At 42.5% G+C, this 26,945-nt stretch overlaps 1 protein-coding gene across 1 annotated transcript in view; it reads right to left on the bottom strand.

Annotated features, from left to right (window-relative positions):
* The window catches only part of tmem163a (transmembrane protein 163a), a 72,270-nt gene that overhangs the window by 14,554 nt on the left and 30,771 nt on the right, over positions 1-26,945 (bottom strand). The window contains exon 3 of the mRNA XM_085374725.1: positions 835-878. Coding sequence (XP_085230851.1) covers positions 835-878 — 44 coding nt within the window. The remainder of the gene's footprint in view (positions 1-834; positions 879-26,945) is intronic.

The following is a 26,945-nucleotide window of genomic DNA, read 5'->3' as shown; positions in this document are numbered from 1 at the left end:
ACATGAACTGACTCAGGTTATGTATGAATAGGGATGAGTGGATGTAAGGATTTAAGAGTCTCATTAAGGCTTATAGTGGAAAAACTGCAGGAACCACTTTCAAGTCTGTGCACCACAAAGAGCGAAGTGTTGATGTTTGGCAGGAAAATCAAAGCCATAAACATCATTAACGCGACAACAGTAGCTTCATGTTGGATTCAGGACTTCTCAGGGACAAACTTCTCTCCCTGAAGCCGGATCACAAAATAAAATCGTTATTAGTTCATTTTCAAATCATAAAATGTAAAAAGTAAGAAAAGGATGACTCAAAGTCTCACAGAGCTATCGATGATAAGCTGCTATGATCTAACCTCTTTGCATTGGGGCACATCCTCTTATTTTCTTCCTGCTTCTGTTTTAAAACTGTCATCTGCAGCCAAGCAATTAAACTGCTAATTAAAATCCAATCTTTAAGGAAGAGATAGCTAGCTCTGCAGATTATGGTTTATAATATTTTAATCACATTAGGCTAATCACATCTCCCTCCCTGGGCCCGGGTGTGGATATTGTAATTTTTACCTTCACTGCCATTACGTCATATTTTTATGATAATTCTCAGTGATTTCCTCCTAATAAGATTTCCGCTGTGTTCTAGTGGAGATCTGTTTAGCAAACACAAGAAGCATTTTGACATCCAACCACAGCGCCAGCCTCCAGTCCCTTCTCTGCCCTGTTACCTTGGAGACAAAAGGACCAATAGGACTTTGGTACTGGGATTCATTAATAAATCACTAGCACCCAAGTTATGACTAATTGATCAATGCAAATAGAGAGAAGAAAGGGGCGGGAACTTACGGCGAATCCAAATGCTGACGCGCTGTGTCTCATAAACGATACAGCTGTGGAGAGAGAGACGGACTGTTTACATCATACAAGTCTTTATCCCTTTTTAGTCACACTAACATATATGCACATGTGATTCAGCACATGTCACATGCACGATCAGTAGGTTTGTGACGCTAAGTGGGAAACAATGTGTTTATTAAATCAGCATAACAAAATGAAAAGCGACTGTGATTAGATGAGTTATTTCTTAAAAAATCAACACTGATATTCATAAATGTTCTTCCTTTCTATTGAAATCACCAGCACCTCTCACATGCATACACTATATCACTATATCTAGAAACAGGAAATTAAAACCACTGGGTTAACCTGAGCTGGAGTTCAATCAATAAAGAGTTGAAATCTAAATCTTTGTTTATTGTATTCCGTCTTTTTGGCAAATGATTAAGCAGAAAATGCAAGTGCAAAAAAGAACAATTACATTTTTATTTATGATACCACTTATGACATGTGAGCAAATTAAAGGAGTTCTTGGCAGGTTGAACCTTCATCTGATCCAGATTTTTACAGCACTGTCCTTTATAGTCTATAATCCTACTCAGTATCATCCAAAGCAGAACAACAAGCATTAAAAACTAATAGAAAAACACACAGCTCATGTATGTCCATCTGATGATGCTCCAGGCCATCCGAGTTTGATACGTGTAAACTTGGCATGATTAACTGTCTATTAACAACATTAATGATCGGCTAACGCAACATGAAGTATCCCTCGAATAGGATTAAAGGTTTTGTCATCCTTTATCTACCACACCTGTGCTGTTCATCTACCTGTCCTGGTGTGCTGTCCCCTCTTTCTGTGTGAGTGTGTGTGTGTGTGGTAGTGCATGTGTGTGTGAGAGAGAGGGAGACTCTCAGGGGACAGCACATGGTCAGTTTAATCACCATGGCAACAGGAGATTTGAGGGCAAGATGGCCGTTGGTTTGAACTCAAAGCTTTCATCTCCTCTTCGCCAAGTCTTTCCCTTGGCTGGTATCTCCTTTTCTTTTCCTTCCTTCTGGTTTTCTTGTCATGTTCCCTGTTATATATATATATATATATATATATATATATATATATATATATATATATATATATATATATATATATATATATATATATATATATATTGTAGCGGAAGCCTTTTGGCCATTTCTGAGACTTTGATGCTTCACAGTGTCAGGTAGGATGTGACCTTATTTGACAAGCTTTAATGACTACAACTGTGTTACAAACTTTTCAATTCTTTTGATGCCCCCAGTATGAGGATAGGATCAGGCTTAGCTGTGCTACAGCTATGCCAACACTGTGGAGAAGAAAGGATGGAAAAGCTGAACAGGAGACCGAAGATAACACGTGGTTGCTCACACATATGCTGTCTTTGTGTCTGGTTTTGTCCCAGATAGCATCACCCAGATTCTCCTCTTCATTCTGAGTCACGTTCACCATCTTTCACGATTATCTGTGCCCTCACGTACAAACTGTTTCACATACAAAGTTTATGAATCTCTGGGGCTCAACCAGACCTCTGACCCATCTGTTGAGTCAAGAGAAAAAGTCGAACTGAGAATGTTTGAGAAAGCTAACACAGGGAAGTCGGACAGGTGGTGACTCCTCAGTCTGTATATACAGTCTGTCTACTATGTATATATACAATACATTATCCCTGGTCCAACATCAAGCTCATAGTTTGTCTTTATTTGAAAGGAGTTCCAGTAGACTGGACATTTCGTCTGAGTTGAGGTAGCTGCATTGGGTTCATTTGGTGACTACACTGTCTCTGTTGCATTTCATAGACAGAAATGATGGCATATTTCATATTGCCATGTGATTGTGCGTCATCATGTTCGCTGTTAGGCATGTAGGAAAGTGCAGGTCGGACACAGCTGGATGGATGGTATCGAGCGTGTATGTGTGTAATGATTAGGGTCTATGTATCAGTTTTAAACTTTAGTTTTGTTAAGCAGTTATATTTGTGACTTGGTGTGACGACTTCACTACCCTTGTGTCAAAACAACAATCAGTGGGGTAGCCGAGTACTCCCCCGCACTGTTCACTAGTTTTTATAGCTCAGTGCTTTGTCCATGCTCATCCTTTTTCCCAGTTGTTGATAGTAAGGTCCTCTCTTCCTCTGGGCTCTCTGTTTACCTACAAGGTGATGGTGGCTTGGCTGGAGAGACTTTTAGATAATCTGTTCCTGGATGTAAAGGCCACCATGTCCGATGCTTCAAATACAAACTTTATGAGGTGCAATCATCCATTTTCATTTTATTACACAGTTTTAAATACAAATAACATCTGTCCAGGACATCTTGGGAAATATCTGACAAACATGCGGTTTGAGAAGTACTGCCCATCACCAGAGGAAGCTATAACAAAGGTAAAGACGTACCCACACAAGAAGGTAAAATCACCGTAGGTATGTGAGGATAGTGTTTTATCACTGATAAGACCCAGACAGGATGTGGATGTGACATCATCATGATTCCAATAACTTAACCGGTCACCATCACCATTAGTTTTTGGTCTGGACAGTACAGTTGAGAGCCTATATTCTACATTTTTACTTCAGTGTGGGGAAAAGAAAACATGTGTAAGATTTTCTCAATATCCTGGAGATGCTCTAGTATCGCGCATCATCATATGCAATTCTACATTATTAGAAAATTAGCTGTGGTGATTGATTCTGTGCTTGGTGCCAGAAATTCAAACAGATATTATTGAAACTGCAGCATATTCAGAAGCAAGAAAAGACTTTTTTGTAATATATGATGCAATCTTTAAAATAGCCAAAATGGTTCACACAGGATAATTATCCACTGAATAAGAGAAAAAATCTGCTTACATCTGCATCTCTTTGAGGAACTTCTCTCTGCATAATATCTGACCTTCTGTCTTCAAATACAAACTGTAAAGCTAACAACATGTTCACTGAGGAAGCAGTTTTCACACATGTATACATACAATGAGCCTGAGATTTTTCTGCTGTATTTAAAATGTATTCAGTGCTTCAAAGAACAGATTCGTCATCTATTAACTCATTTGTTATTGCTGATATTATTCCTCATTCATCATATTTGTCTTTCACTTCATGCCCCCCTTTAATTAAACATGCACTCAGATGAAAAAAAAAACAGAATTCTCCCCTAAATAAAGCTGCTAATTTTTAAATAGCAGCCTCTTTCCTCTCCCAGCATGTATTCATTTCTCCAGTTTCTGCTCTCAGGCTCATTTGGATGTGCCAGCCGTCTGTGTGGTTACCGCCTGCCAGCAAATCGATGCCTCTCTTGAGGTGAGCAGACACGATTCTGTGTAACATCCTCTGGGTTGTTAGTTAATCAGGGAGTCAAGCATGCATGACCAGTGCTAACAAGACTGGGGAAACAAAGAGGGAAAGCAAAGCAGAGTATGGTAGAAATGGAGTAGAAGAAGGAGGATATAAATGAGAAGGAGGAGCAACTAAAAGAAAGGGGGTACGTGCTTACAAGAGAAGGAGGAGAAGCAGCGGACTGGAAGAAAGATGCAGATGTGAGGATTATATAGAGTCCGGGGGAAAATGGGAACGTGAATAAGAGCAAAAGTGTGTGTGTGTGTGTGTGTGTGTGTGTGTGTGTGTGTGTGTGTATTCATATCTTCCAAAGATTGGAAGTTTACTTAGATACTTGTGGGGACCAACAGCCCTTATAGGGACAAAAATGCTGGTCCCCACAAGTTTAAAGACATATGTGTGACTCAAAATGTGGTTTTAGTGAAAGGGTTATAATTGGGTCATGGTTAGGTTTACGGTAAGGGTTAGGTATTCGTCTTTCATGGATACGGTTAGGTTAAGGGGCTAGAGAAAGCATTATGACAATTGGATGTCCCCACAATTAGATGTGTGTGTTTTATACATAAAATGTTTGCACAGAGAAAAAAACCTGATAGCTTGGAAGTTCTTAATTGTGATTCTTCTGTGTTGCAGTATTTATTTTGAGGAAAACACAGTTCTAATAAGAACAGTCTAACAGTCTGACAATCTTCTATTCTATTTGCTAATAGTCCACTTTGATGTCCTGTCAACACCTGCATACCTCATAGCTGTAGCAGTGGTTATGACTTGGCAGCAGTAAAAACCTAATTATCAGTGAGTTATACAAGAACTGGGGCCAGAGCCAGCACCAATATATTCTCTCTCTCTGGCTCTCTGGCTCTAGTCTTCCCTTGGCACTGATCACTGATTATAAGCAGGACTTGGATGAAGCAGCATCTGATCAGACATCACTTCCAGACCAGGCTTTGAACTCTTGGGGGTGTTGAGGACCAGCGAGCGAGACATGGTGGAAGCATTCATAATGACTACCGGTATTAATAGTTTCTGAGCTCTGTTGTCCTCTGCTTGAGGCAATATGCAGAAATGAAAATATAAATGATAAAAGCTTACAGACTATATTGGACAGACTTCCCCCTTTCTAATGGTTTGTTGGTGCTCTTTAAAGCTCGTTTCCTTTGGTTTCTGCTTGGTGCAAATTTTTCTTACTGCTCTGACTTTTCATTGTTAAAATGGTAAATGGTCTGTATTTGTAAAGCGCTTTACTAGTCCCTAAGGACCCCAAAGCGCTTTACACATCCAGTCATCCACCCATATTCACACACTGGTGATGGCAGCTACATTGTAGCCACAGCCACCCTGGGGCGCACTGACAGAGGCGAGGCTGCCGGACACTGGCGCCACCGGGCCCTCTGACCATCACCAGTAGGCAACGGGTGAAGTGTCTTGCCCAAGGACACAATGACCGAGACTGTCCAAGCCGGGGCTCGAACCGGCAACCTTTCTATTACAAAGCAAACTCCCAACTGTTGAGCCACGATCGCCCCTGTTAAAGATTTTGCCTCTGTGAGAATAGCATGCAGCTAATATTGGACTTTGAATAACTGGACAAAAGAAGAAGAGTCGTGTTTTCTGCAGAAGCAAAAGAGTTGAGAGTGATAAAGTGGAGTGCATAAGGTGAAGTCACTGTGATGTCGACCGCTGGTTTGTAAAATCCCCCCACTACAGCACCGAGTCAGTTGCATTCAGCAGCTGACTGAGATACCAGTCACATGAACTAAAGCATGCCCTGTTCTCTTACAGATGTCTATGTGATAACATTATATTTTGCAGTCAGAGGAGTCACCCTCTTCTGGCCAAGGCACTGCTGCTCTGATGCCCACAGCATGTCTGTATTTGGATAGAAACTGAAATGAAAACAAGACCTCAGAGAACCTCACAGAGGTATTTACTTGATAAAGAGAGCTCTGGAACTTGTTAGACATCCAAGAAGGCAACATTTCTATCAGATCACCAAGAAACAAATAAAAGCCATCTGGCCTTTGTGACAATTGTTCAGAGGGGAACTAGTGAGAGTGACAGATTGTAGTTTTGAGCTTTCTGGGGTGAAAATGAGCTCTGCAGAGTGTAATGCAACTAATGTGTGAGCTATCTTTGTCACACAGGCTGATAAAGGATAACTGTATAAAAGATAAAGCAAGCAGATATACAGCAAGTCCTCATTGCGAATTGACTGGTATTGATGTTTTTTATTGATACAGTACTATCATTGATTGGGTGTGGTTCCTTATTGATTGCTTATTGATGTCTGATCAGTTTTCAAAACTGTAGATCTACACAGGTTTTCAGCATCAAAGGAACTGGTTTCTTATCTCAGAGTGAACACAGTGTAGAAACAGAATAAAAGGCTTGCTCATGATTCACACAAGCGCTGGTAAAATAAACTTAATAGTATTTGAGGTAAACGGTGCTAGTGATTGGACAGTTTTGGCCTGGTTCTGAACCAGAAGTCCCATCTCTAGTAGCAATCACTGGAGTTACATTAGCTCCACCAGTAATGTGACCTTCCTGAATTTTCCCTGTCAGGAAGTTCTGTATGATGGGCAGAACTCAGAGGACGTAATGTAAAATGAAAGCACAGCTTTATTGCTGGACACAAAAATAAACATAATGTAGGTCAGGAACAAACAAGACTAAAACTGGAGAACACACGAGGAGAGACACGGACCATGAGAACACAACAAAGATGCAAACTCACAGATTACACCAGAGTGGAAACACCTGGAGAAAAAACACAGCTGAGCTAAATCTAACGAACAAGACAAGGGAAGCAAAACTAGACATAATGCACACGAAATGAGAGACTATCAAAATAAAACAAGTAGTAACTGAACAAAGAAACAGGTGGGCAGACTCGATACAAAGACAAGCACAGAGGCAGACTTCATACAGGAGACGCTGAGGACAAAACACAGAAACGAGACTAGGACAGACAGGCCATGAAAAGAAACTAACATACTACTAGACTAGAAATAAAGATGAACTCAGAGGCACTAGGAAATATTACACTTGTAAGACAAAATAAAGAACTTGAACATAAATTATCTCCTAAATGCAAATGAATAAATCGTGAGTTCACAAAAAGCTGGACACACTGGGTGAGAGAGCCAGGACCATGTACCATTGGTTAAAGCTGATCTGTAAATATCTACAATGTTAAAGCTAAGAATCTGCTTCATTCTGGTCAAACTGCTGAGAAATACAGTGTATATCCACAGTGGCACTTTCTACAGCAAATGCTTGTTATCCATCAAATCACCTCTGTTGCTGATTATACTGGGGGGAAATTCTGTATTAAATTAACAGAATCATTTGCAACCAAATAGAAGCATAATTATGTCCTCCCCTGTGTTCCTCAAGGGCAAGAGCTCAATTTAGGGATGTGAAAGTCATTTTACATCACACAGAGGAAAGGAGTAATCTGGGAGACTGAGAAAAAGGCGGAGGAGGGATGAGAAGGCAGCAGCACAGGCAGCAGATGGACAAATAGAGTGACACAGTGAGACAGCACGGGTGAGAGAGCAGCAGACAGAGAAAGGTGAGAGATTAAAGTGAGAGAAAGATGAGATTGTAGGAGGCACTCTTGCACTGCCAATCAATGCATCTCTGAGCTTCTAATCTAATCGAGGTGACTCATCTGTACTTTGAAAATAACTCCCAGTAGACTCGTATTGAAGTTGAAGATGGTTCCAAGATGAGGACAGAGATTCAGAGTGGTTGAATCGTAGTCATGTGGTTCAAGAGCAGTTAATTTTATTCCTTGAAAACATGGTCCTGGTAGATCTGTTATTTGCACAATGTAATGACGAGATGGAACTAGCAAACAGAGGCGGGTACGTAAAGAGCCAGAGGGAGAGGGGAGCAAAAAAGCTGGACAGGGAGCAGAAGGAGGGGAGAGGGAACACAGAAGGGGGCGAGCTGACAGGGAGGAGGAATTATGCATCATTATAGTTGGACGTAACAAGATTTTTATGCAAATCCACCTGTCTGAGCATAAATTTTGCAGTTCCAGTGGAAAAGAACATTTTTGTTTTACTATCTGAGGTGGAAAGCAAAACAAACTCTGACTAACAATGCTCAAGGTGACCTGCTGCAAGGCAATTCAAAAGACTCGCACTGAAGATGAAAATAAATTCAAAGTGCAAATGCAAAAATGTAGAATAGTTTTTTGTCTTAAATTAATTTAAAAGAAAATAAAATTTCATTGAATGTAAAGTGAAATATTTCAAAGCTTTGTAGCTCATAGCAGTAAGCTAAGATCTACATTTACACTCCACAAGTTCATCAAAGAATTGAACAAAACATTCACTCAAAATATGACATTATAGATATTGCACTGATTGGGAGGACGTGCATGTAAAATGATAACAAAACTTTTGGAGGTGGGGCTAAACTAGGGAAAAAATGTACTGGAAAGTGTTTTTGCTAACCCGAACCAAGACACTTGTATCCTCAAAAACGTCACTATCGCTGTCAGCAAAGACGAGTGAGCTTCACTGACTCACTGACTCGTTCTAGGGCCTCCTCCAGGATAAAGAAACGTGGACACTTCTCACCCAGCATTGACAGCTGAGGTAAACAGCAACGGACTGACATTCATAAATGGACAGGAGCCAGAGTTGTTTGTCCTACAGTGGCCTACAGCGTAATAAAGCTGATCATTTTATTATTATTATTATTATTATTTTAGCCTCCATTGATAGTTTTCCTGTTCATTACAGCTCTTGAGGTTTGCAAAGTGATTGGTTGGATTTAGCTTTGCTAACAGCTGCGACTGGATCACCACAGGATGACTTTATGGTGATTACATCCGTTTACTCTGAGACTCTGTGGGAGTCACTGTGAGTCACGATATAAATAAACACAAACTACTAACCTTACTACAAAACATATCGCCTTTCAGAAAACTATTTTGTGAAATGTAACCACAGTTTATAGAAGACAGGAGTGTGACTTCAGTAGATACACCTATTATTAGATTCATGTCTGTGTGTGTATTCCTTTGTGGTTGTTACTCTCCACTGGGGCAAGAAGTTAAAACAAAAGCCCTCAGGACGCTGCTTTCACATTAATTAGCAGCTTTAAGCAGACAAACAAACCCTCTGATGGCCATTCACAGACCCCCCCCCCCCCCCCCCCCCCCCCCCCACACACACACACACACACACCAAACTCTAAAAGCACATCTACATAAAGTATCAAAAATTAAGACCTTTAACCAAAGAGCTCGAGCTAAATTTCGATCTCCGCACACAAACAAAAACACGACCTGCCTTCTCGGCAGACACATCCGACATGGCTGCGGCCGTTTGCTCAGCTGCAAAATATTCTGTTTAATAATTCAGGACCTACTGCTCAGCTCTGCACTATGGCTGAGTTCACCCTGCGGAAAACCCTGCTGGGATACTTCCTTTCTCCCGCCGCCTCTCCCCCTCAGTCCTCTCTCATTTTAACCTCTCCCTTTTTTCTGTCCTCCTTCCTCTCTTCGTCCCCTGTGGGTGGCGCTCTTGCTCTCCCTTTGTCTCTGCCTACCTTCTAAAGGAGAAGTCATTCTTTGCCTCTGTTGCTGCAGTTGTATTCATCTTCCCATTCTCCTTCCCCACATCACCCCAACTTCGTTTTACTATTAATCACCCTTTTGTACTCCCTCCCTTCCCCCCTTTACTCTCGTCCACCACTCCTGTCTGTTTCCATCTCTTTCGTCATGCTTCTTAATTTGTCACTTTCTTCACTCCTCTGTCCATTTGTTCTTTCCCCATCTTAAGCCGTCCTGCCTTGATTCGGTACCTCCCTGCGGGGCTCCCCTACTCCCTTCATTCATCAGCGCTCTTCTCTCACTGTAGCCCAGCAGTATTGATTTGCAGCAGGGCAGAGCTGCAGTCGATGGGCACAGCGAGGGAGGCGTCATCTGCGAGCGGCTTGGTGCTGTGGACTCACGAGGTTTCATGCAGAGATTAAGTTAGGGCAAGCACACGGCTGGTTGGCCTCATGCTTCCGAAACACCTGCAGGTTTTAAAAAGCTTCATCCTGGAACCATTTTAAAAGCTTTTAGGTGGGGTTCAAGGATTTTCTGCAGCTTTCCTGCTCAATGCCAAGAAAGAGGTGTCACTGGTACGCTAGACACGAATGTGTTTAGAAAGAAATTAAAGTCCAGCAGAGTCATAAATGGATTGTGTTGGTACATAAGACATTTCTAATGAAGATTCTCTTAATTTCCTTTAGCAAGGGAAATTACTGTGCTGCAGGTAGCCAAGGGACATCCTGTAGCAAATTATGAGGCATCAAACAAGATTTCCTCTCAAGGTCTCCGCTGTGACCTTGAGGCATCATTAAGACCTTACTTAAGAGACTCCCGAGACCTTGGAATGCACTTCCACCAGATCTCCAGGCTACAAACTCTCTCTGCTTTAAAATCATGTTTTAATACCCATCTATTCAGAACTGCACACCCTTCATCATGACTTGATCTATTTTTACCTCGATTCACTTTTATAGTTGTTTTTTATTTTGTTGTTGTATAAGGCGACCTTGAAGGCCTTTAAAGGTGCCTGTAAATGAAATGTATTATTATTATTATTATTATTAAGAATGAGACACTTTAAATAATTAGACATCCTACGTTTGTCCGATACAACATCACAGTAGAAAGCATTTGTTCGAGACTAAACCTTTGCCAAACTGAGCAGATTCCAACTGTTCAAACCGTGTGTTTTTTATTGTTTTCATTTTTGTTGCCAACTTGGACATCCTTTGCTAAAATCTGTCAATCCACCACAGAAAGTTGACCACAAAACAAAGTACGACTAACTGTGGGAACTCAAATATAGTGTTTCACTTGAACTGAACAACACAGTTGTCAAAAAGCAAAAATATCATCTAGCTGTCAAAGTGCGGCAGTGTCGGGGGCAAGATGTTGGCACAAATGCAGGATTCATTCCGAACTCTTTAAAAAAACTGTAGCTGACAACGTGTTAGCATTCCGAAAACAACGAATCTCAGGAAAACAAAGAGGGCGAGAGGAGACTTGACATATCTACACAGGGTAATGAGGTTAGGGAAAAACAGGTGGGAACAAATCAGGGATAACAAGACAAAGGAAATTAACTCAATGCAAGGCACACAAGACAAGAGACTACCAAAATAAAACAGGAAATAACTTTCACTGAAGCCCGAACAAAAAAACACGGAGACAGGACAGGAGGTTATAAACAGGGTGAGAACCAGATTAAACAGCTCTACTGAAGGAGGTAATACTGCTCACCTGCATCTGATGCAGACACTGTGTAACTAATTTACTTCTGTTTGGCATTAGCTGCATGAATTTCTATATTTTCATACAGTTATTTAACTTATTTAACACAAAAAACAATATAAACTTTGTTTGCTTTAAATAAATGCACTAATCACCCTGTACACTAATTACAAGAAAGACTCACAGGAAAGCGTTTCCTGTGGGCCCATTACCACTCCTGGCAAGCCCATTAAATAATCTCCTCACTGCTTACTGTTTACCTAACTAATTTATTTGCTTTGATAAGACTCGAGCCTTCAGAGTTCCTTGTCAGGGATACAGTGAGTAATAATTAGTGGAAATCACAGAGCCAAACTCGGCAGCTGCTGTGGTTAACTTTGGCCCGTAAGTTCCACTGTGAAGTGAGTGGGAACAACTGCTACAGTCTGACATGTAGACAAGCAACACTGTGGCACATAGATAAACACGCTTACAACCAAACCACCGACATACACGTAACCTAACAAATTTCAGATATGGCAGGATGGATTCAGCTGAGTCTGACTGTCTGTTTTAGCCCTGCACGGAGACACCTGATCCCCTGCACTAGCTTGAATGTCTGATCTCCCGCCAACTCTTTCCCTCTCTTTCTTCAGTGAGATACATGCACTTGAGAGCTACAGTAATTTCCCAGCCTCTCTTTGTATCACTATTACTCAATTTCCCCTGGCACCTCTTCCTGAGAACATTTTCCATCTATGCTGCTCGAGTAAAACAAGATACAATGAGTTGCAAAACCCTCCTCTGTGCAAATGAAAAAGCTAAGCAGAAGCCTTCTACCGCCAATCTGGATTTATGCATGAACAGGACAGGAAATTATTCACATCCCTGTACTGCTTATTTAATGGTATGAAAGCCTGCAACTTTAGATACAACTTTATGTAGATTTGTATGCAAATATTAAGCACACTGTTTAAGGTAGTATGCTATACTTTTAATCTAGATACAAAATGTTTATTATCTGCTTTGGCATTGCCTATTATTTGACGTCCAGTGGACAAAACAAACAAACAAACAAACAAACAAACAAACAAACAAAAAATCCAATGTGTTCACACTGTGTGTACTTGCTAGTCTATTCAATACATATGTCTCTGTCACTGACCTTGAGGAGGTGCTGATTCAGAGATATTTCAGGTGAGGATTCGTTTTCATTGTAGCGCAATAAAAAACTGGAGGAAGTAAACTGAAGATAGAATGATATAAAATAACATGATGATGCATGCATTCATGCAAACCTCACAAAGTAGCACCTACATTTAACTAATAGAATAGAATAGAATAGAATTTATTGTTGTTATAGAGGTTATAGACTGGTATCTCTTCTAAACCCATTAAAAAGAAATTTAACAAAATTAGTAAAAACTAGACATCATCACTCCAAAGGGAATAATTATATAGGGTGAAATATATTAGACTGTTAATGGATGGTGGTGTGGTGGGGGTTGATGGAGGCCCCAGCTCGGGGGGAAAACCTGAATTGATCGTTTGCTTGATGGCAAAAGTTCAAATAGAGGGTGAGCGGGGTGTGAAATGTCTGAATTGATTGTTGCTGCAGGCCTTCTTCCTTAGATGGTTTGCGTAGACATCTTCTACATGTGGGAGCTCCAACCTTACTCCATACGTAGGCCTTTCAGCTCGGCAGCTGCACAGCGTCTGTGCCACATCGTGATGCTGTTTGTAACGATGCTGCAGATGTTTCTGGGGGAGCTGTGCTTGTTTCAGCTTCCTTAAGAATAACAGCCTCTGTTGGGCTTGTTGGGCTTTTGTGCCCAGGCTTCAGGTGTTGTCAGACTAGATGGCAAGAGCCTCTCAACACTCTCTGCTTCTCCCTGTATGTGAAGGAGGAAGTGGGCTGTACTTTCTCTTCTCCTGAAGTCTTATAAGTGTTAAGATCCACAAGAATATTTTATAAAAAAGTATGTAATTAATCATGCTTTATGAGTTACTCATCATGTTTGTCTTCATTATCAACAGCACACATTCCAAGCTGAAATATAAGGCTGTTTTGTCTGTTACACACAAGGCTGCCTTTGGCATCGATGACTTAACGCACTATCCAAGTAACATACAGTATTGTGCAAAGGTCTTAAGCCATTCATCATTTCTATATATTGAGGTTGGAGTTGGTTTGTATACCACTGTGGTTGTTTGGCTTCTTTCCTTTTTATAAACTTGCTGGTTAGTTTTAGACACTTACATGGTAATTACGTGGAGTTAGGGAAAGATTATGATTTGAGGGAAAATACACATATTCACAACACTGAAAGTTTAAAAATGATAAGTTGGGATTGACAGATGTGTCTGATTAACAGCATAGCCTGAGGACTCAAACTATCCCATCCAAGGATAAATGAGAACCCACTGGTGGTTTCACGTTAAACAACTAAACAGTAATGGTAGTGAATATTGTTGTAATTATTATGAACTAAGCGAGTCACCACTTTAACAGAAGTTAAAGTGGTGACTCTTGTATTCTTCAATGGATGGTTTCAATGCATGAAGAGCTGCTTGAATTCGTTATAATTCATGTGTAAAGTGTCACATCCTTGTGTGTACGCTGTGAGTGCGACTTCGTCTGAATATAAGTTGAGAAAGTTGGTTTGCTGTTTTGTTTTGTTTGTGAAGAACTGAGTCCTAAGCAGATCCACAGTGCTGATCTCCTGTGCACCTCTGACCACAGCGTATATCTCCCACAGCTAAATAATGAGCTCTGTGGAGACTGTTTTACATAATCAAATTGAGACATGCAGACATACAGAAATCTCTGAGATGCTCACACAAGCAACTGCACACACGCACGCACACACACACACACACACACACACACACACACACACACACACACACACACACACACACACACACACACACACACACACTGTGGGCTGCTATTTGTGGGAGGTAGGGGAAGATTATTTCAGCTGTCAAACACCAATTACTGTGATATTTTTGTAGCAAATGATAAAAAATGTTATGAGCTGAATAAAGTATTAGAGCTGTAAACGTCTCATTAAGGGTTCTCACTGTTATGCAGCCATGTGATTCAGTCGCAAAATGATGCAAATAAAAATACAATTAAAAAGACTTGAGGGGTCACTCGCCCCCTGACCCAACACTGACCCAACACTGCTTTGAATTTTAGTTTGTGCAAAAGTATTTTCTCTAAAAAACAGTGGATTATAAAAGCAGACAGGGAACTGAGGCTACAATTGTCTAAAGAGCTTGGAAAGAAAAGCTACAATTCACACAGGTTTGTGAAAACTGGAAAGTAGAAGACAAAACACTGCCAGGCGTGATGAGTTTCGATTTCTTCACTGGCACTGTCTGAATTTGGTGTAAACAGCATGAAAGCACGGATCCATCTTTTTTTCTTCCTTTTTTGTGTGTTATGTTTGATTTTTCCAACAGGTTTTAAAAGTTTCTAATGTGTTCAATTCATACAGTTGGCCAATTAAGATTTTATTTAAATCTATTGACGATTATAAGGAACTGACATACCCTGAGAGAGTATCCAAACGTCACACAAAAAGCACCCAGTTAACCTACAGATCCATATCCAGGACCTGCTTAATGGGCGGTGATAGTGCCAACCGCTGCACCACCTTTCCAATATGTCACTTCTTTGATTTAGTTAGAAACCAGTGAATTATCAAAGAGACAAAACATGGCAGCTAACAGAACAGCTCAGGAGAAATGTTGATGGAATGGTTTCAGGGTTACTTTGATCAGTATTAGTAGTGTGCTAATGCACCCTTAATCACCCTTTGAGCTTTTGGGTGCACATAAACAAGAGCCCAGACTTCACACACATATTTAAACACAAATAGTTGAAAAATCCTTCTGAATATTTACCATTCGAAGGAAAAACCTTTCTACCCCATCTGACATGAGAAAATACTTCACTTATTTACAGGGAAATCCTTTAAGGCCAGTAGACACCAGTGAAATTGCATTTACTGTAAATTAAGGGCCCTCAAGTAAGCTGTAACCAAACCTGTGAGTCCTGATCTTGAAAGACAATCACCTACTAGTCATGTCAGTGGACAGTCTGAGAGTTATGTGCGGTTATGTGTAATTTTTCTGGTACAAAAAGTTGAGGATTACTGATTTCTGGATGCACAATGTGACAAGCAGTCCTTTCATAGCAACAGGCCTCCTGTTTCATCATCATCATTCACCGTGGTAACAACAGCACAGAAGGCGCCGATAGGCTCCTCGGCTGAAAACACTGTGTGATGAATTGGATTCAAAAGTGTGTGGCAGCTGAGGAGAGTAATTGAAGCCAGTATAACTGAAACTGGATGAAGATAGTGCAGCAGTACAGCTTGAGAAAGGATTTTAACACTTGTTGTGATGATACAACTCTTCCACACAACCACAATACTCCGTTCTCCTGAGTTTAAAACAAAGAAAAGACAGATTCTTATTATCACGGCTCTGACTTATCTCCACTACATTTGAATGTCAGTAAATGGTCCTGCTTTGATAAATTTCGTATGAATCTGCTTAAAGAATCATTTGCACTTCAGTCTACCTCACATCACAGCCCAGTTTCACTCATTCAAACAGGTCTGCACCAACACACAGTTTCATCTTGGTTAAAAATGAATGAGGTGGGAGTCATGACCAGAAACTATTTCCATCTATTCGGATTCAGAGTTGTCGCTTTCTGCGATGGATTGGAGGGGTGTATCTGACTGTGAGCTGGTCCTGTCATAACAAAGTAAAAAATACTGCACTTCTGGCATCTTTGAGAAGGTACCACACGCCCTGTCCAACATCTCCCTTTAATTTGCACTTGTAATTCCTTAAATTAATTAAATGGTTCCATAGCTTTCAACCTGCAACCATGTCTTTGGGGTGTTGCCATATTTTAATTTGTTGGTGGATTAACAAGTTATTTATTTCTCTTGGGACTAAGTCTCTTTCAGAGGCAGCCCCCAGTGGCCACTACTGGTACTGCAGTTTTTAGCGCTGCTTCAATCATAAGCATTATTTTCTTGTTTTTTTAAATGCTGAAAATATAGCAAAGGCATGATACTGTGGTTTTCAGTAACTCAATATTAAATGCTTTATTTATTATACATTATATTATAGACTATATTTGGCTTATAATGGCCTTAATGAATACAAAATAGTGACACCGAGTTGGTAATCTTTTTTGAGGCCCTTAAACTATTCTTAAGTGTCCAAGTTCATTCAATCCCTTTTATTTACTCCTTATACATGTCTCAGTGGTATCCTGCATTAGAATTTGATGAGGCACTTTTCCTAAACCATTACACTATCTCTCACTCACATTTTGTTTACCATCAGCTGTTAAAACCACCCAATGGAAAAAACAGAATCTATCTCGACATTTTATTTGTTGTAACAATCACAACTGAGACTGAAAGATGAAAAAGAGGAATAAAAAAACCAAAATGTTTTGCTGTTACAAGCACAAATATAGGTTGGTGTTAGTAACTACCAGGCAGTCGTGCTCATCTTCTTACACCTGACTTTCAGGGACAATAACAACATGCAGTTTTTGCACCGTGTGAGTTGTGTATCATCACGTAGTGTGTGCTTGTCCTAGCTGAATGAGGGAGACGCTGTATATACAGTATGTACTTTCAGTGCTGCAGGAGCTGGGACACCTGGCAGCTCGAATTTCATTTCTCATTTTATTTTACATTTTTTTCTTGGCATTAAGTGAGCTGAGGGGAAAAAGAGACACATACCTTAAGCAGTGCATGCACCATTATCCACACCCCGCACAACAGAAACAAGATGAAACAGAAGTCTTACTCAAAGCGTTTCTGGCTGAGGTGCAAAGGTTTACAAGCCTGAGTGACAGTGATTGTTGTTTTTGGTGCTTCCAGTTAAGGGTTCACTAGAATTTTGTCAACTCATTCTCACCACATGTCTGATATAACCCCCACCTTCAGTGTAAAATCCATTCAGTGTCTTAGTGTCGTGCGTCGTGTGCAGGCTGTCGATTCACTAGAACATCCTGAGCCACAGTTATAAAAGACTGAGCCTGAGATTGTGAAAGAAAAATCTATTTTTGGTTTATTGGCCAGGATTACGTTTTTACACACATGCATGGACACAGACACACAAACACACACACACACACACTTGAAACAGGAGACTAATTTGTACTCAATTTTCAGGGACCTCTTGTCGAGACAGCCAAACCTACTTGCATTCTGCCTGTAAGTGCCTTACCCTGTGTTATTCTGTGTGTGTGTGTGTGTGTGTGTGTGTGTGTGTGTGTGTGTGTGTGTGTGTGTGTGTGTGTGTGTGTGTGTGATGAAGCCCTCAAACCTTTGATGTTCAAACTGCAGCAAAGATATCATCGACCAACAACCTGATATTATTTTTATATGAAAGATAAACTTGGCACAAAAAGAAAGGATGTTTGTGATTGGTCGATTATTTCTTTGCTGTAACTATGCTACTTGGCAATAAATCTGATAATCTCCTCTGGAAAGCTTGTTTATTATTATTATTTAAAAGGAAAATGCATTTGTAGGTTGAGCAGCAGAGTTGAGTATGTTGCACCCATCAAAAACTTGCCAAATCTTCGCTGCTAATGCCAAACAGCTTATTCTGCTGTGGACTCTTATATCGTGTCATTTCGATGGATGAAGTCTGAAGAAACAAGACATATTGGCAATTTAAACATTTTTTAATTTAACAAACTGGGGCCTCAGTGACATGTGGAAGAAACATAAAGAGGAACAACAGCCTGGCACCTCCTCCTCATGCTGATTGTGTTGGTCACTCTGGTACGGACAGCACGCTTAAGCTGATCACATAACTGTTCAAAGGGGTGGAGGTCAGGACTGCAGGAAAACCCCGCTGTGGGATTGCCAGTGGTTGCAGAATCTCATCTTGATATCTCTGCACCGAGAGTGCCTCCAATGACAGCAAGCCTTGTTTTTCCAGAGAGAGAGAAGATGACCTTCACCATCACACTGCCTCCACCAAAAGCTGTTATCAACATAGCGTTCTCCATGTCTTCTCCATACTTTGATCCTACGACAAGACAAGGAAATGGTCTTCTTCTTTGGATGTCCACTTCGCCGCCTGTCTCTGACACCTTCTATTATACTGAACTTAGCCTTCAATTTGGAGAGGGAACAACGGCTCACTCAAAAAATGCTGCAAAATGGTTTAAGTTGCACTATGGCACAGGTCTATCCAGACCAGTGAAACAGGGACGCTGCTCCAAAATGCTACAATCAGGCAGATAGATAGATAGATAGATAGATAGATAGATAGATAGATAGATAGCATGTACCATGAGTGGGAGGTGGGTTACTGTCTATTCAACACTCACAAAGAAGCTATTATGATTCAGCTGTAGGGAAAACAAATGATCCCAGAAACACATAGAGTTCCTTTGTTAACTATAGATTTTCCAGGGAATGTGTGTTTAGCAGGTGGCTTTGCAGCCTGCATGAGTTCCCTTTGATGGAAAAAACTGCATAAAGTTCCTCCACAAGAACCAGAATGTGTACATTAATTTCCAGAGACTTCTGTTCTCAATTTACCGGTCGATCTACGTCCCTACCCTCACCTATGGTCACGAGCTGTGGGTAGTGACCGAAAGAACGAGATCGCGAATGGCTGGCCTCTCAAGAGGGGCTCAGAGTAGAGCCGCTGCTCCTCCACATCGAAAGGAGCCAGAGAAGGATGCCCCCTGGGCGCCTCCTGGGTGAGGTATTCCGGGCATGTCCCACCGGGAGGAGGCCCCGGGGCAGACCCAGGACACGCTGGAGAGATTATATCTCTCGGCTGGCCTGGGAACGCCTTGGTGTTCCCCCGGCACAAGCTGGAGGAGGCAGCTGGGGTGAGGCAGGTCTGGGCTTCTCTGCTTGGGCTGCTGTGACCGTGACCCGGCCCCGGATAAGTGGAAGAAAATGGATGGATGGATGGATTCTGTTCTAAATCTAGTCTTTTGTTAAGGGATGAATAAATAGCCTGAATGCTAACATTAAAGGGAAAACTGAAGGTCGAGTATTCATCTACAGGCATTTCATCCACTGTATAAATGTACTGTAGCTAAAAACTGCACCTTTGCAAAGAGAACATTTTAACGTACTATTCATTTCCTGAACCACTCAAACTACTTCTGAATTCACCACTTACTATCATCAATGCTCAAATCAGTCTTTATATAACTAGATTTTTTCAAAAGAGATAAAACTCCTGAACTCTTATTCCTGGAAATGGAGGTACCACTAACATTCACCAGCGTTGCTCCAGCTGCTCCGTGGACAACAAGATAAGCTATCTCTGTCCACATGTTGTGAACTTTATCAGCCCTTTACTTCTTCCCCTCTTTATCCTGTCACCTACTTATCTTCATATTCTCTATCTGACTGCACTTCCTGGCCCTTGTGTGTTCTCCCATGCACAACTTTGTATTCTGCGCTAACATAACCCTAACAGGTCTAAGCCAGAATGATGAAGGAAGAAATTGAAATTACTCTGCAGAATGAAGATAAACGACTTGCTCGTTCTTTCTCGCATTCATTTCCTCGCTCCCTCATGTCTCCAATAGTATTTACCTGTTCCACCAGCTCAGTGGTATAGCCTCAATAAAACATTCATGCATTAAGGGGAAAATTAGGCTTTCCCAGTCGCTTTTCCCTGAGGTCAGCCAAGTCAGCATATAATCTGTTCCCTGGAAACAAATTGCAGAATGAAGAACCCCCGGCCTGTTGGTAATGGATCCAGTGCAAGCATCAGTTTACCATTGATCACACTGGACCTGGCTGTTGGGTGTTCTTGGAGCTCTCCTGTTTGTTCCACTGTGTTATCCCACTGCATGAGGAAAGAGGGTATCTAGTATAAGAACGCATATAAAAATGCACTGCTGCTTTCATTCTCACTACTGAATACAGTGAAAACTGTTATTCTTACTCTCCTCAGATCAATCAAAGCAATTTGTTGAATTTCTGATTTTTGTTCATAACCAGTGAAGTATGTCAACATGCCTGGATCACTTCAGCGGTTTGTCCTTCACTCTGTAGGAAACAACAGTAAACTTTTTGAAGGTTATTCAGTGGTGATAAGTGTGAAACGTAAAGTCCTCACAAACGTTATGAATGTACTTTCAGTGATGTACCAAACATGTCAAATGTTAGATTCTGTGTTTTGCAATGTATATGAGACATAAATGTAATTTTGCCTGTGGCCTGTGATGTTAACTACATTACATGGACATAAAGTATTGAGCCACACCTCTCTGAATTCAGATGTTTTCAGTCCTATTTCCATATATGTATGAAAGCAAGCTGCTAGTCATGCAATTTGACTTTGCAAAAGAAACTGTGGTTCTTAAGGCAGATTTCCAACAGTCTGCTGACTCAGTAACTGCAGAGTCCCAGACCTCCTCTGGCATTAACATGAAAACAAACCTGTGCGTCAGGAGCTTCATCGCATGGCCGAGCATATCCTGTAGGTGTAAGGTGTGCAGGTCCCGCTGCTTTTGTCCATATACTGTAGACTGTTTCAATGCCAGTTAAATAGACACAATCCTCCTGAATAAAACGCCGCTGAATGGCACTTGTGGTGTTGCTCAAAGTACCAAAAAAAATAAACGTGAACATCTCAACAGCAATCGTGACTCAGTTACTCAATAAAAGCATTATTGTAAGGAGCTTCACATAAGAACTATTTTCTGTCTATTGAATTACACACAGAAATTCAAACAGACACGTGCAGCTTACTAACATCACAGCGCAGACAAAATTAAGACCATTAATCGTTATATTTTCCATGTTGTCACAACTATTACATGCCGATGCATGCTTAGGAGATGTTGTTGGGTAGAAAGAACTTTTCTGCATAAGAAATGCTAACGATGGTCATGGAAATGCTGTACAGAGAGATATGAGTGATATGGCACGCTGAGTAGACTTTGAGAGTCATTTAGTGACTTTGTCCTCTTCACTCCGTGTGGGACAAGGCTTATCATCATCTATCACAAGTGCTAAGCTGTTCCAGGACCAGAGATGGGCAGTAACGCGTTACTTGTAAACGCGTTACTAGTAACTTGATTACTTTTTTCGAGTAACGAGTAAAGTAAGGGATTACTATTGCAAAAACGGTAATTAGATTACCGTTACTTTCCCGTAGGAACGCTGCGTTACTGCGTTACTAAAACCGTGATTGTTTTGCGAGAATGTCTCATGACAGTGACGTAAGCGAGTGCGACGTTCGTGACAACAGCTGTGTGCAGATCAACAATGGATCATATATCGAGTGCGGAGAGAGTATGAGCGTGCAGCGTTTAAAGCGTGGAAGTACTGACCTTACTTTGAGTTTGATTCCATAAAAAGGGACAAAAACATTAGTGTCCGCTGTGCGTGGGAAGAAAACTTCTTTTTACACCGAAAAAACCCCTAAACTTCCAAGCAAGCACCGAGTAGCTACGACGTAATGGGAAACTCACAGAGAAACTCGCGGGTTCTTCAACTGACCGCTGCGGCACACCTGCACCAGGGTAAACCTCCGCCTACCCCACTCCTGCTTTACAGGTGAAAATAGAGCAACAGGACCGCTGAGTCTTTGACTTTATTTATTTTCTGCTGTGTTTTACTTGCATCTATTTGAAAGACTGAGTGTAAACACAAAAAATATTTTATTTTATGTGCTGGAATGTGCAGAAAATAGGTTTAAATGTTAAACTAATTTCTTCCAGTCAGAGAATGTTGCATATAATTTAATTGTTGCTTGATGCATAAAGTTAAAAGATTAAAACTAATAAAACAAGTTTTAAAAAGAGACTTTTCCATTTGATTACATTTTGTATGATGGATTATGCAGAAAAAGTAGAATTGGTCTGAAAGATCTATCACTTTATCACCTCTTCAGGTTGTAAATCGTGTTTTTAAAAAGTAACTAAGTAATTAATTACTTTTGAAAATAAGTAATCAGTAAAGTAACAGGATTACTTTTTTGGGGAAGTAATCAGTAATTAGTTACTGATTACTTTTTTGTCCAGGACAGTCAAAAGCCAACTGCGGCCCCACAGGCTGCAGGTTGGGCATAGAGGTTACAACCCCAACCTGTAAGAAAACCTTGTCTTACAGAAACCTAAGAGCCATTTAGCTCCATTATACTTAGGAGGATGTAAATGCATTTACAGTGGGTTGTTTCAATGTGAGTTCACAAATTTAACTGATATTAAGTTCAATTCAATTCAATTTTATTTACATGGCGCCGAATCACAACAACAGTCGCCAGCTAAAGCTGCTACAAAGACAACCCCAACAACTCCATCAGACGACCCCCTATAAGTAACCAATTGGTGAAAGTGGGAAGGAAAAACTCCCTTTTAAGGGAGGGGCGGCCATGTGCTGCGACCAGTTTGGGATGAGGGGAGGAGGAGGAGATAAAACTGTGCAAGGTAATAACTAAAGATTAAATGTGGAGTGGTGTATAAACACATAAAAAATCATAAACAGAATTACAGAGCAAAGTAAATATATGCAAAAATTATGATGTGAACCTGTAACTTAATTAGAAAATTATTGTCATTCTTCTTCATCCTCTCTCGTGGACTCCAGAGTATTTCATTAAGATGTGTGGTTGATGTTTTGAACCATTAGGAAGAAAAAAAAGCAAACTTCCTCTGCTCAGCACTTGAGTAGCTCACATGGGATTGAACACAATGCTGCCTCCACTTGTGTTACAGGCCGATTAACTGAGCTGTCATTAATATTTAACGATATTCACAGGACTGCTTTTCTCATGCCTAGATCACATGCAGCTGCACGTGACGCAAGACGTCGAGCCAGGAGGTGAAGCTGTGGGCCTCAAACACAACGCCGCAGCGAATAAGGACAAATTAGCTCCTGTTAAGTCTCTGCATCCTAACCACCGGTTTTCTGTTTGTATATTTATTTTCAGCGCATACCTGCTTACTCGTGTTGTGAAATGCTACACCCTGACGCTGTACTGCAACCACACCGTGTGACTAAAACGAAACATCCTGAACACACTTTCACTTTCTCTCGCAGTCTCTTCTGACACTTTCTTTTTTCTGATCACACTGCACCACCCCACTTCTTTGGCTCATCAGTGAGGTGCAAAAATAGTCAAGTGGTGCTGACTGATAAAAGATGGTGTGAGGCTGCCTAGAGAGGCTGTCCTATAATTATGCTGCAGATGGAGAGTTTCTGACAGCCAAGCAAATACACAGATAAAACACTCCATGGCTTCTGATAAAAAAAACGCCAACCCAGAGTTCCCTGACGCACCAACAGGAGAGCAGAGGTGTGGCGGAGAGGTAATTTTACGAACCCGAACGAGCTGTTCACCATCACTGTGGAGTTTTCTGGTTTGCAGTGTTTGACAACAGTGGAATCAAACTCATTCAAATATTAAAGGTGTGTGCCTAAACGTCAGTTTGCCTCAGCTGGAAAATAAAGTACCTCTTACTCTGCGTCAGCCCTGCAGCATTGTTAAAACAATTTCTCCTGAGCCGCGGATCGATAGTGCACTGTTGCTACAGTGAGGTAGGATATCTTCTGTGGCTTCATCTTTAAAATGGCATCAGGAAACTTTACATATCGGCACAAAGCAGTGCCTGTAAGTAATCCAGAAACAGCACCTCGACCAGAAAGATAAACCTGAGACGTTAGTGCACTCACAACACTTCACCTCTCTCTGCACAGATTTTTAGACTTCATACATCCTTAAAAAACTGGAGTAAGGCTTATTCTTACTTCACTTCCTGATATGAGCGGAAAAATATGTTAAAAATTAACTTCAACAAACTCTATTTGCCATTAGCGGATAGAGTCCCATTAGCCACATCAAACCCAGGAGGCAGCGTGGTTGTAAAACCTGATTAATGTAGTGTGAAACCTAAACAGAGGCCTGTTCAGCGTGACTAAAAGGCTGGGATGGACAGGAGTACCTTGACAACACTGGAAACAGGTTTAAAAGGTTATTACAAAATGCCACCATTTGTAGTTGAGGAGATTGCAGTGAGTTATACACAAAAGGCATGTTTGACTTATCAAATTTATCTAATTACTTAATCTAGTTTTTTTTTCTTTTTTGTGATTTGCTCAATGTTTCCACAAACAAATTTCTGCATTAAAAGGAATTGAATGAGAGTGAGAAGTTCATTTCTCTGTGTCTGTTTTCATAACAGACACAGAGAATAACTTAGCTCAGAGCCAACTGACGACTGAAGTAGTTTAATACACCGTGCATGACCACATGGTATCCACTGAACATCAAGGGTTTGTAGGAGAGCACAAGGGTGTGCATACAAAAAGACACGCACACGCTATTGTGTCACAATACGGCCGTGTGCAGGCAAGAGTAGGACCCAAACGCAAACTCACAGAGTCAAAAGGTAAACTCAAAAAACCGACCCGAAACCGACCAAAACCAGAGCAAAAGTCCCACAAAAAGGGCGCAAAAAGCCCATGAAAGGCACTAAAGCTCCGGAGACAGTTCTCAAAACTTTCCGGGGGCCGACCTGGAGGGTGACAGCACAAAAGTCCACAGTTAAGTAGTTCAGGGGGCCGTCCTGGAGGTCGATAGCATAACAGTTCATAGTTCAAAGGTTCAGGGGGCCGGCCACGAGGAAGGAGGCAGTGGCGAAGCAGGTATGGCTGGCCACACTCGGGCGGCTTGGCTGGCGGCCGGCGGCGACGTGGACAAGACCCGTCGGGTGGCTTGGCTGGTGGTCGACGGTAGTGTCGATGTGGACGTGACCCCTCGGGTGGTTTGGTGGGTTTCCATGAACAGGCTGTTTTGACAGGCCCCAGAAACAGCCATGCTGGACGTGGCTTGGCAGGCGAGACGAGCAGAGGTGTGCTGTCGACCTCTGGCTGGGCCGTGGCAGGACCAGGCGAGGCAGGACCAGATAATGGCGCTGCAGTCGACGGCATGGAAGGATGCTGGACGGGCTTGGCTGAACCTCCAGCTGGCGCAACAGGACCAGGCGAGGCAGGGCCAGCAGGTGCGGAGACCTCTGGCTGAGGCGAGGCAGGGCCAGACGCAGCAGAGGCAGAGGCCGGACATGGCGAGGCTGAAGACTCTGATGAGGCCGGACATGGCGAGGCTGAAGACTCTGATGAGGCCGGACATGGCGAGGCTGAAGACTCTGAGGCTGGACCAGGCGAGGCTGAAGACTCTGAGGCTGGACCAGGCGAGGCTGAAGCAGAACCAGGTGACAGTGAGGCAGCCGCAGGTGGTGGCTGGACGGGCTCCTCGGGCCCCCCAGCTGACGTGGCAGGAGGCTGTGTAAGTTGCAGCAACACACAGTCTATAGTGGGTGAGATGAGTTCGTATAAGTTCTCAGACTGAGGTGTAGCAGAACCAGGCGAGGTGTCGTCCTCAGGCTGAGGCGCAGAAGCAGCATGCGGTAGCGCAGCAGGTGGTGGTCCTGCAGGTGGCGGCACTACAGCCACAGGTGGTGAAGCAGAAGGTGGCCGGACGGGCTCCTCGGGCCCCCCAGCTGACGTGACGTGAGGCCGGACGGGCTCCTCGGGCCCCCCAGCTGACGTGACGTGAGGCCGGACGGGCTCCTCGGGCCCCCCAGCTGACGTGGCGTGAGGCCGGACGGGCTCCTCGGGCCCCCCAGCTGACGTGGCGTGAGGCCGGACGGGCTCCTCGGGCCCTCCAGCTGACGTGGCGTGAGGCCGGACGGGCTCCTCGGGCCCTCCAGCTGACGTGGCGTGAGGCCGGACGGGCTCCTCGGGCCCTCCAGCTGACGTGACGTGAGGCCGGACGGGCTCCTCGGGCCCTCCAGCTGACGTGGCGTGAGGCCGGACGGGCTCCTCGGGCCCTCCAGCTGACGTGGCGTGAGGCTGGACGGGCTCCTCGGGCCCCCCAGCTGACGTGACTTGAGGCTGGACGGGCTCCTCGGGCCCTCCAGCAGTGGAAGAAAACTGCTCCGCTGCTCGGGATTGCTGACAGCGTGAACGCCGTTTTCTCCGGGAAGGAGGGGGAGGAGACGTGCCAGCCCGCGAATCCTCCAGCGGACCGGGCTGAACCTCCTCCGAGTCTTCATAGTGGAGAGGCCGATCCGGGCGGATGTGTACGGTGGAAACGAGGAAGTCCTGGATGAGAGGGTTTAGCGTGCCAAATAGCCAGGGAAGTCCAGAAACCATCCTCTGCAGACGGATGGCTAACTCCTCCTGGTACTCTTCAAAGGGCAGCGCAAACCATTCCTGGCATAGAAACTCCACCGCATAGATCATGTCCTCCCGGAGCTCAGCGGAGGGATTATGAGTTGCTGGGTCCATTGTCTGGTTGCGTCCTTCTGTCACAATACAGCCGTGTGCAGGCAAGAGTAGGACCCAAACGCAAACTCACAGAGTCAAAAGGTAAACTCAAAAAACACAGCTTTATTGCTGGCGTGAAGTGGGACACGAAAAACAACACAAAATAAA

Source organism: Diplotaxodon limnothrissa, linkage group LG16 (genome assembly GCF_057381915.1).
Source record: "Diplotaxodon limnothrissa isolate DT_005_m linkage group LG16, D_limnothrissa_male_GT1.1, whole genome shotgun sequence".
Taxonomy (NCBI): domain Eukaryota; kingdom Metazoa; phylum Chordata; class Actinopteri; order Cichliformes; family Cichlidae; genus Diplotaxodon; species Diplotaxodon limnothrissa.
Note: the sequence above shows the minus strand (reverse complement) of the source record. Positions and strands in the feature narration are given on the sequence as shown.